The sequence below is a fragment of the Myotis davidii genome, unplaced genomic scaffold (assembly GCF_000327345.1).
Source record: "Myotis davidii unplaced genomic scaffold, ASM32734v1 scaffold1115, whole genome shotgun sequence".
Lineage (NCBI taxonomy): Eukaryota > Metazoa > Chordata > Mammalia > Chiroptera > Vespertilionidae > Myotis > Myotis davidii.
In genome coordinates, this window is record NW_006287910.1 from 1,005,526 (window position 1) to 1,017,243 (window position 11,718).

Consider the following 11,718-nt stretch of genomic DNA (forward strand, 5'->3'; position numbering starts at 1 on the left):
CGTTTCCACGCTGGCAGCGCTGACGTCCCCGCGCCGGCGGCCGGCGGGGCGGAGAGGAGGAGGAGCGGCCCCAGGCTCCGCCGGCTGGAGGATTTGCGAGAGGCAGGGGGCGGGGCGCGGCGGGGCGGGGCCCTGGAAGTGGGCGTGGCCCTCTGGGCTTCCGTACCTGGCCGTCACGTCGGGCAGCCCTAACGCTCCCAGTTGAGAGGGGGAGGTTGGACGGTGGAGCCGTTCCAAACTCTTTTCAGAAGCCTGTCGCAGGCGTCAGCGTAGAAATATATAATAATAAAGATCAATCATGCAGCAACATGCAGGAATTACTAGTTACGCTCTTGTACCTCCAAGCTCAGGCTTCCAAATTCTCTCCAGTCAACACCTGTCAGGAATGGAACAGCCCATTCACCAATGAAAGACGGGGCGAGACCGCACCTCTGCGCACGCGCAGGATCCGCAGTGTCTTAGGTGCTCCGTGATTTGCGGGTTTCAGGTCTGGATTCCCTAATGACTGCTGCTCGGGAGGGGCAGTGATCAGAGCCGAGGTATATGTCTCAGACCTTACTGTAGAATTCTGGGCGGAAAAGACTTTGAGACAACTGGTCCAGCCTCCTCCTTCATGTCAAGCCCAATTATGACTTGTTAGGTGATGATAATGATAACAGATCACCTGCTGCTTCCCCGTTTCATAGTACAAGAGCCCTACGACTCAGCGGTTCGCAACCTGTGGGTCGCGACCCCTTTGGCGGTCGAACGACCCTTTCACAGGTGTCGCCTAAGACCATCCTGCATATCAGATATCTACATTACGACTCATAACAGTAGCAATATTACTGTTGTGAAGTAGCAACGAAAATAATTTTATGGTTGGGTCACAACCTGAGTAACTGTATTTAAGGGGCCAGAAGGTTGAGAACCACTGCACGTGGTTGAGATGATCTCCATTCCTCAGTGCCAATCTAGGTAGGACCCAGACCCAACACCCTGGCTGCAGGGTCCCTGCACTCCACACACCGCCCCCATAACTGCTCCACACCTGATACACAATTCTAATGTGGTTTTAAGGAATGGAAGAGAGGCCATAAATTTTATTTCTTTAAAAGAGGGAAACTGAGATAGACTAGTCTCCCACGGTTGCAGTCAGTAAAGCCAGAAGACGGATGATGTTAAAACCATTTCTTTTGTCTCCTGTTTTGTGCACATCTCTTCCGAAATTTGTGTAAAGGATTGGGTCACATTTTCAGGGTAGACAGTTCTCCAAAGAGGATATAAAGATGACCAATATACTTGTGAAAAATATGCTCAACATCACTAATCACCAGAGAAGTGCAAATTAAAACCACAATAAGATACACTTCACACCTGTCAGAATGGCTATCATCAACAAATAACAAATGTTGGTGAGTATGTGGAGAAACAGGAACGCTTAATGCACTGTTGATGGAAATGCAGATTAGTACAGCCACTCTGGCAAACAGTAGGGAGGCTCCTAAAAAAAAAGGAACTGCCTTATGACCCAGGGATTCCACTTCTGGGTATATATCCAAAGAAACCCAAACCACTAATTCAGAAGAAATATGCACCCCAATCTTCAAGGCAGCATTATTTACAGTAAGGAAGCAACCCATGTGCCCACCAATAGACGAGTAGGTAAAAAAAGTGGTGGTACATATATGCAGTGGAATACTATTCAGACATAAAAAAGAATGAAATCTGAACATTTGTGACAGCATGGGTGGGCCTACAGGCTATTATGCTAAGTGAAATAAATCAGAGAAAGACAACTACCATATGATTTCACTTCCATGTGAAGGCTAAAGAACAAAAAACTGAACAAACAGAATAGAAACTGAACAAACGATATAGATACAGAGAACAGACTGATGTTGGTAGATGCGTGCTAGGCCCTAGCAGCTAGGGCGTCAGAGGACTGGGTGAAAAAGGTGAAAGGTTTAGGAAGAACAAATTGGTAGTTACAAAATAACGCGGGGATATAAAGTATAGCGTAGGGAATATACAATAATATGATAATAACTATGTATGATGCCAGTTGGGTTCTGGAAATATTAGGGGTGGCGGAGGGACACTTTGTAAAGTCTATTATTATCTAACCCCTATGTTGTGCACCTGAAACTAATACAAAATAATATTAAATGTAAAATGTACTTGAGCCCAGCTCGTGTGGCTCAGCGGTTGAGCATCTACACATGCACCAAGAATTCACCAGTTTTTCCTAGCTGGTTTGGCTCAGCGGATAGAGCATCGGACTGCGGACCGAAGGGTCCCAGGTTCGATTCAGGTCAAGGGGACATGCCTGGGTTGTGGGCTCGATCCCCAGTTGGGGATGTGCAGGAGGCAGCCAATCAATGATTCTCTCTCAACATTGATGTTTCTAACTCTCTCTCTCTCTCTCTCCCTTCCTCTCTCTGAAATCAAGAAAAGCATAAAAAAATTTATGTAATTGAAAAATAAAACTTAAATTAAAAATTAATTATACAAATATTTATTTATTGCCATCTTGGACAGTTAGATGCTGGAAACACAAGAATAAAACAAGATCTTGCCCTTAAGATAACACTGTTTAGAGCAAATGTTTTTATTTGGGATCCAGGGAGGTTTATAAAACTCCTGAAACTATACCCAAAATTTCTTTTGTGAGCTATGGAAAATGTTCATAGCTTAAATTTTACACTCAAGTCTCTCTCTTTCTCTCTGTCTCTCCCTCTTTCTCTGACACACACACACACACACACACACACACACACACACACTGCAAGATAAGCTAAAACCACTTGACTTGTAGACAGCCATGTGAGCTGATAAATTATAATGCAACATTCTATTGGACAGGACAGAGATGAGAAAAAAACGTAAGCACTCATACAGACATTTGACTTACATGTGCTAATTCAGACCTTTCTTATTACTAGGCAAAAAGTAAATGAAGTAAAATAAAGGAAGTTTGTGGTTACTTTTCCTTTGGGTTCATTTACATGATTTTTGTTGTATCTTTAATAATATTTATATAACCATATTGTAGGTGTTGATTTTTAGTCTTTTGCTTTTAGAATCAACCAAGTGACACATATGGGAGATGTGTTTATTATTCACCATGGCAATGTAAAAATAATAAATTACCAACAAATGGTTGGAAGTGGCAAAGTGAAAAGGAATGTAAGTAGAATCATGAATGTCCTTAACTTCCTTCCAGGGAGTAAGTAAATACTCCAAGGGCTAAATCAAAGTTTTACGTATAATATTTTTTAAAAAATATATATTTTATTGATTTTTTACAGAGAGGAAGGGAGATAGAGAGTTAGAAACATCGATGAGAGAGAAACATTGATCAGCTATGTACAAATTGCCAGTTATAGAAATAGTCAACGGGAAAAGATTAAACAAATAATTTATATTCGTGCACCATTGGGGTCCCTCAGTCTGGCCTGCACCCTCTCACAATCCAGGACCCCTTGGGGCATGTTGGAGGCTGGTGCACAGATTCAGCCAGGCCTCCTGGTTCATAGGTCAATTGCTCAACCACTGAGTCACAACGGCAGGACAATATTTCTTATAACTGTGCACTAGTCCCCAATATTCTATTTTTGCCCCTAAGTATGGTACTTGTACTAGTTATTTAATTTGTCCTCTCCTGGTTTCAAAACCATTATTTTTGCCTGTTCTGTAAAAATGGATCTGAGCCCTTTAAATACTTTTCCTTTGCCAGCAGACACAATGTTTTGTCACTAGAGGACGCTGGAGAGACACTGGAGGAGGAAAGGGTTTTGCTCGTAGGTTCTTGCTGGGGTTTTCCAGGGCTCTCTGCTCCAGTAGCTGCCCCTGAATCCAAGGAAACTCTCTCCTGTGTGTCTCCTCTACACTCAATACTTTACTACAACATACTTTACATCTGATACCAGATGTGTGGGGTTTCCACTCATCAAGAAATTCTGCGTCACTTTGATAGCATGATACCAACACCTAGATTTAATACCTGACTGAATTGTTCTTTCAACCTCTTCCAGAAACATAGACTTAATCAGTCTGGAATTTTCTGCTCAAATATCGGTAAAGTAATCGGTCACCTGGGCCCTCTCCATACTTCTCCTCCCCACTCCCAAGATGGGCAGTTTGCAAGCTAAAACCTCTTGCCATTCCCTCCCTCCTAACCCCCTCCCAAACAAGATGTCCTGGTCTAAAATATATATATATATTTTTTGGTAAGTAGCTTCTTTGCCCCCACCCTTCTTCCTATAAAAACCTTTCATTTGGTACAACTTGTTCGAGATGGGATGCTGCCTGATTTGAGAATCACTTAATAAAGCTAATTAGCTCTTCAAATTTACTTGGTTGACTTTTTGTTTGTTTGTTTGTTTTAACACTCCTAACTTGCATGGGGACAAGGCAACACTCTGCCTTTTTGTTGCACCTCTTATCCTGTAAACAAGTGTTCTTTTCACAATCTACTTAGCACCCCATTTCCCATTTTTGTGCTTTTTATTAGTGATTTCACTGCTTAAAATAGCCCTTAAACATCGTTCTGAAGTGCTGGCTAGTGTTCCTTGGTGAAAAAAGGCAGTGAGGTACCATCTCACACCTGTCAGACTGGCTATCATCAACAAATCAACAAACGACAAGCGCAGGCGAGGATGCGGAGAAAAAGGAACCCTCGTGCACTGCTGGTGGAATGCAGACTGGTGCAGCCACTGTGGAGAACAGTATGAGTTTCCTCAAAAAGTTAAAAATGGAACTCCCATTTGACCCAGTGATCCCACTTCTAGGATTTTGTATGCATGCATATAAGCCTAACCAATGGACACAGGCAACAGGGGCGTGAAGGCATGAGTGGGGGGGGGGCAATGGGGCGATATGGACACATATGTAATACCTTAATAAAAAAAAATTAAAAAAAGAGAAGGCAGTGAGGTGCCTTATGAAGAAAGTACCTGTTAGATAAGCTTTGTTCAGGCATGAAACATAATGTTGGCTGAGAGTGCAATGTTGATGAATCAACAATATATATTAAATAAGTTATCCTTCAACAGAAACACAAAGCAAGCTTATGTATTGATCAGTTGATGAAAATAAAATGTGACCAGAGGCTCATAGGAACCTAATCCTGAATTTCCCCTAAGAATGATGGTTCAATATTTGTTAATTCCTTGTTTATAGAACATAACTACTTACAGTAATAAGAACTGACTGTTTGAAAACTTTTTCTGTCCCAATTACAATGTGATTTCTCTCTCCTCCGATTGTGTCAGACTGATAAGAGTACTAAAATCATTATTAAACCATTATTTCACTAATTAGTTATTTCTTCCACATATTAGTAGAGTCACACATTTTCTTCCATCCATGCCGTTGCAAATGGTAAGAGATTTCTTCCACATATTAGTAGAGTCACACATTTTCTATAGTAAGTGAAATTTCAGAGGTTCAAAAAGGCATAATTGGAGAAGAAAACTCTGATTAACTCACTTTTTATGTAGAAATTCTTAATTTATTTGCATATTTGAATATGCACTATTTTTAAAGCTACCACTAATGTTGGGTTTTTTCATAATTTCAGATTTTTTAATTTTATCTATTCTTTGTTTTTTTTTTTATTCTTTATGTTTTTTAAGAGAATTTCCAAAGGTATTTTTTCCCCTAACGCTTAACAATGGAAAAAAAACAAAAGAAAAATCAATGAAATAAATTTAACTGACTGCTCTATTATCCCACACCAATTGTGGGCACAATAGTTACTTAAAGCTGGTGGAAACAGTTCCTGGGCCAGAGAAACACTCTATTTCAAATATTTCTTCCTGCTGTCACAATTTCAAAATACCTTGTTGCAGGTCTATCATGTCTACCATCCTGTTAAGCAATCTGTTGCCATGTTTTAATAGCTGTTGGAGGCAAGGTGGAAGGATGGGGAAGTCTGCCAAACTTCTAAGCAAGAGCTAAGAACGGATAAAATGCTAGCCTCAGTACTTTGTTTCAGCTCCAGCCAACATTAAAGTGGTCCGAAAAGGATCCTATTGATCCCAGCACCTTTCACATAAGCCATGTCATTGTCAAGGGTTTCAGAGTTGCCTAGGCCCTAGGTCATTAAGACAGACTTCTGAGGCATGGTTTTTCCACATCAGAGTGACAGGCCATGATTCCATGACAGAACTGCTCAATAGCATTTCTGCTAACAAAAGAAATTAAGGCTCTGGTGGGAAGCAGACTTACATCCTCTTCCTTCTAACCTCCCCTTCTGACCTTCTCCCCCAGTTGAAACACCTTTTCTCTCTCCATTCAGAGAGAGTAAGCAGGGATGGTGCCTCCAACCCCTATTCCCATCATTTTAAGCCCATTCACCTACACCCATCCAAATAAAAATAATTTTAAAGAAATTTTGCGGAAAGCATACTATTTTTATTGCTTTATAGTAGCCACAGTGCTTACTGGGCGCACCCAGCTCCAAGTCAAAGTATTGCCTTTCATCAGATGGCTGCTGGAGAAATTAAGAATGAAGGGCTCTGGAATGAAGGGGTGGGTGGATAAGAAAATCATGAAAGAGGGAGGATCAGGGTTCCCTACCAGCCTCCCTGAAGCCTCATTTCATGTGACCAGGAGGAAGACAGTTGCTTCAAATTTCTGCACTGTGCCCACACCCACAGATTCAACCCACGACTCAGAGCTGATACAGAAAAGGTTGGAGGAATTTCAATGACCTTTTTGGAGGTGGTGGCCTTAGCTGATTGCTTCATCCATTCATTGGAAAACAAACCTGTTGGTCTTGGAGCTTTTAAGCATAGTAGCCTATTATTTATTTGTCAGTAGACAGCTCAGCATTAGCAAGAGAAGTTAGAAGAATTTTGACACTGCGGCCCACTTAGTGGTTCTCTTTAAGCTCTGATTCGTTTAAATAAAATGAAATAGTAAACGGTTACAATAAGCATTGAATGGTTACAATAAGCCATTTTAATGCATTTTTAATGTGACCCTTCATTGTAAATTGAACCTCAGGGCCCACATCAATACTTATTCCCTGCTAAACCAGTTCCCAACAAAACTCCTCCTTACATTTTAACACCGCCCTCTGTGCTCCACTTATCCCCCACTGTTCAGGAATATTAATATCACACTCATGTGTTGCCTCATGATTGCCGGAGGGCTCTGAACCACAGCTTGTAGATAATGAAGCCTCAGTGTAATGAATTAATCTGTCTTAGAGCATCTCTTGTTTGAAGGCCATGTGGGTACTTTAGCGTTTGCTCGAGTAATAGATTGTTTTATTTTTTGTATTGCTTGTAAGAAGAGACAAGTATGCAGTGTTAAGTAAACACCGTCCATGGCTGGAAGCTTTTCTGAAAGGAAGGGGTTATTTTGCCAAATGCTAGCCAGTAAAGGACCAGGTCCTGGGACATGCAATCGGAATCACCAAAGCAGAGGGCCAGAGGGAAGAGACAAACAGGTCCGCTGTCCTTGGAGTGGACAGGTTCTTTTAGATGTGAAGTTGGGGGAAGAAGGGTGTAAGTTGTTTTGAAAGAATGTACATTGGCTACAGTTAGTTTTAAGCCATTAAGTTTGTGGTAACTTGTTACAGCAGCAATGGGAAAGCAATACAGGGGGGACAAAAGTAATAAAGATGCTAGGCAGGCTAGGAGTCTGGCTAGCTGGGAAGGTGCTATGGCGCTGACTTTGAAGACGGAGAAAGGGGTCATAAAAATTATGACTGAGAATTTAAGCTAACGTTGGTCTATGGGAGGAGCTGGGCTTTGGGAAGGAGTTCTTACACTCTCTGTCATCCTGCAGAAGAACTCTGCTTACAGTACAGCTCTATGGTTGTAACTGTCTCTCCTCCTAACTTCCTTTTTGCTTCTCTATGTATTTCTCCATCTTGGTACACCTTGCTGTGTGTGCAGGTGGCTTGCCATGTCTGTAAGCATTGGGCTGCAACCTTTTCCTTTCCCCCCCACATAAATCCTTTTGGCAAAGAAATAGTCAATATTATTTTCCAGCTGACATGGGCCTTCATGGAATGCAGGGAGCCTCTAAAACAGCGGTTCTCAACCTGTGGGTCAGACCCCTTTGGGGGTCGAACGACCCTTTCATAGGAGTCGCCTAAGATCATCGGAAAACACATATATAATTACATATTGTTTTTGTGATTAACCAGTATGTTTTAATTATGTTCAATTTGTAACAATGAAATTGGGGGTCACCACAACATGAGGAACTGTATTAAAGGGTCGCGGCATTAGGAAGGTTGAGAACCACTGCTCTAAAAGCTGGAAAGGCAAGGAATGAATTCCCCTCCAGGGCCTCCAGAGGCCGTGAAGCCCTGGGGACCCTTCTCATTTATTTTTATTTTATTTTAAAAGACCAGTTAATTGGTTTTGAGAGAGAGAGAGAGAGGACAGGAGAAGAGAGAAACACTGATGTGAGAACATACCATTGATTGGCTGACTCCTGCATACCCACAACCCATGCATGTGCCCTGACTGGAAATCAAACCATTGACCTTTTGACCTTTCAGTGAATGGGACAATGCCCAACCAACTGAGCCATACCCACCAGGGCCTCTGTGGACCCATTCCGTTTTATTTTTATTTTTAAAAAATACTTTTATTGATTTCAGAAAGGAAGGGAGAGGGAGAGAGAAACATCAATGATGAGAGAGAATCATCCATAGGCCGCCTCCTACAGGCCCCCTATTTTGGCTCGAGCCTGCAACCCAGACATGTGCCCTGACCAGGTATTGAACCATGACCTCCTGGTTTATAGGTTGACACTCAACCATTGAGCCACGCTGACCAGGCATGTAGGCCCATTTTAGAGTTATGTCCTCTAAAACTCTAAGACAACAAATTCATATTATTTTATGCCACTAAATTTGTGGTATAACAGCAATAGAAAAATAAAATAGGGAAAATATAAGCTATAAACAAAGATGCTTTGGTGAGCTAGATAGAGCCTGCCTTGCTGGGAAAACTCTGACAGAAATATTTGCTTGGAGCTAGTAGTAACAAGGACAATGAGAGAGGAGGAATAGAAATAGATAGAAAGAGTCAAAGAACACAGAAATTGGCAGATTCCCAGGATGTGAAGAGAATGGGTGTGTTAGGCAGCTGGGCTGCCAGAGCAAGACACCACAGAGTAGGTCGGTTAAAAAACACAAGTTATTTTCTCACCGTTCTGGAGGCTAGAAGTCCAATGTCCAGGTCTCAGCTGGGTTGGTTTCTTCTGAGGCCTTTCTCCCTGGCTTGCAGACTTCCTTCTTCTCACGTGTGTCCTCACATGATCTTTCCTCTGTGTGTGCTCTGCCCGGGTGTGTCTGTGTGTCCAAATTTCCTTTTATAAGGAGATCAGTCAGGGTGGATTAGGGCCCAGCCGAAGGGTCTCATTTTTAACTCAATCACCTCCTAACAGGCCCCATCACCAAATAGTCACCTGGGGGCTAACACTTCAACATATGGATTTTGGGGGGGGGGAGGTTAGGGGGGGAAGATACACACAATTCAGCCCATAACAATGGGATTGGCAAATGGAGGAACAGTCTACAAAATAACCAGTAAGTGCCTAGATTGGAGACTGAGGCAATATTCAATGCACTGAAAAGTGATTCCGTGTGGATGCCAGATTGGCAAAAGGATGTTACTGGAACAATTGGCAATACTTTGAATAAGGTGCATAGTTTAGATAATAGTATTACATCAGTGTTTATTTCCTCGTTTGATAATTGTACTATGGTTTTGTAATCAGTATTGGGAAAGCTTGAGTGAAGAGTATATGGGAACTCTGTACTGTGGGGGGTGCAGAAAGAGTTACCCCAAGATGTGCCCCTGTGGTATGGGGATTGTTTTGAGCTAAAGACAACTTTTGCTTCTCCCTTGACTATCTAGAACTTGAATTGAGGGCCTTGCCTACAATAAGAGATTATCAGAGCTAACCTTTTTTGACCTACCTCTTTGGCAGGACAAACCACTTGTTACTGAATATCTGTTCTCCCTGTAATGTCCTTCTAAAGCCCCAAGGTGCATTGCCTCATCTCTAGCCCAGGATGTCTTACATACCTCAATGCCCCTTTCTATCTCTGCACTTCTCCTGTATATGGGGTCTCTGACTCTCTCATTAGGGGTACCCACACATATGTACGTAACAAATTTGGTTGTTTTCTCTTGCCAATCTGTCTCATGTCTATTTGACTATTAGACCAGGGTAGAAAATGGCACCCTGCCCCCACAATGGTTATGTAAGATGGGAACTCTGTACTATGGGAACTCTGTACTATTTTTGCAACGTTTTTTCTGTCTATAATTACTTATTTCAAAATTAAAAGTTAAAAATTTAAAAAGTAAGTAATATAGGGCTAACAAAGAGGAGAGAGAGAGAGAGAGAGAGAATAGGGTTGGAAGTTACAGCAAAGGAAGAAATAACGGCAGAAGAATCAAGGGGAAACTGAGCTCCATGAGATCAGAGATTATATCTGCGGCCTGGGTCCCCAATGACCCCTGCTTCTGGGACAGTGCTGTGGGAGGCACTATTCACTGCATCCCAAACTCTGAAGAGGAGAAGGCAGTAGGCCCATTGAACTCTACATTCATGAAAAGCCTCAAACTTTAAAATTTGAATTTGTACCCAAATTTAGATTGTGCGCTGTGTGTGTTGAAACTGAATGCCTTGCATGTAAACATTTAAGATACACTGCCCTCTGGGTAACTGCGTTTTGGTATCCATTCTTGTTTTCTCCCCTTCCTTTTAAACTTTTTTTTTTGGTGGTGGGAGGGGGATATAATTCACATACAATAAAATCCACCATTTAAAAGTGTATTTAATGCCTTTCTGTGCAACCAACCCCACCCCCAATTAGCGGTCAGCTAGCACCCTCCCACCGCGACCCCCACCCTATCTATGGCCCCGTCCCTGACAACCTCTAGTCTACTTTTTTTTTTTTTTTTTTTTTAGGGGATTGCTGAGTAATGTTTATACTGGGTAGAGGGATCATATTGGTCATGTACAGCCAAGTAATTTTTCCTTAGCAAAGAGGATCTGCCTTCAAGTTTGGAGGCTTTTTAGTTGAAGGAGTTACCCTTTTTTTAGTGAGGGGCTGCTGCTGCAGGCTTACGGTGACTTCCAGGGGCTTCCAATCTATCCATCTGGATGAACGGAGGACAAGGGCAACATTTTCTCCTAGGGATCACTTTTCAATCTTTTTCTTCTTCTTCCTCTTCTTAAAGGATACCTTTCAGCATTTCATATAATACTGGTTTGGTGGTGATGAACTCCTTTAGCTTTTCCTTATCTCTGAAGCTCTTTATCTGACCTTCAATTCTGAATGATAGCTTTGCTGGAAAAAGTAATCTTGGTTGTAGGTTCTTGGCATTCATCACTTTGAATATTTCTTGCCACTCCCTTCTGGCTTGCAAAGTTTCTGTTGAGAAATCAGCTGACAGTCGTATGGGTATTCCCTTGTAGGTAACTGAGTTTCTTTCTCTTGCTGCTTTTAAGAGTCTCTCTTTGTCTTTTGCTTTTGCAATTTTATTTTTGGAAAAAAAGGGCCTCCTGGGCTTTTTCTCTTCTGGGCATTTCTTGTGACTAGATAGATCTCGCATTCCGGAGCCCCGCCGCTTTTCGAAAGCCCAGCCCGCACAATGGCTAGTGGCCACGGGATTGGGCCGCACGGATTGCGCGGGGCACCCAATCGCTTTGGAGCGTCGGGAGGAGGCAGGTACAGGTGGCGGGGGGCGG

The 11,718-nt window shown here is 42.3% G+C and overlaps 1 protein-coding gene across 1 annotated transcript in view; it reads left to right on the plus strand.

The window, feature by feature from the left end:
• Positions 1 to 9,486: 9,486 nt before the first annotated feature.
• Positions 9,487 to 11,718, plus strand: part of MPV17L (MPV17 mitochondrial membrane protein-like) — a 13,041-nt gene continuing 10,809 nt past the window's right edge. Inside the window, exon 1 of the mRNA XM_006759683.2 lies at positions 9,487 to 9,541. Coding sequence (XP_006759746.1) covers positions 9,502 to 9,541 — 40 coding nt within the window. The 5' untranslated portion in view covers positions 9,487 to 9,501. The remainder of the gene's footprint in view (positions 9,542 to 11,718) is intronic.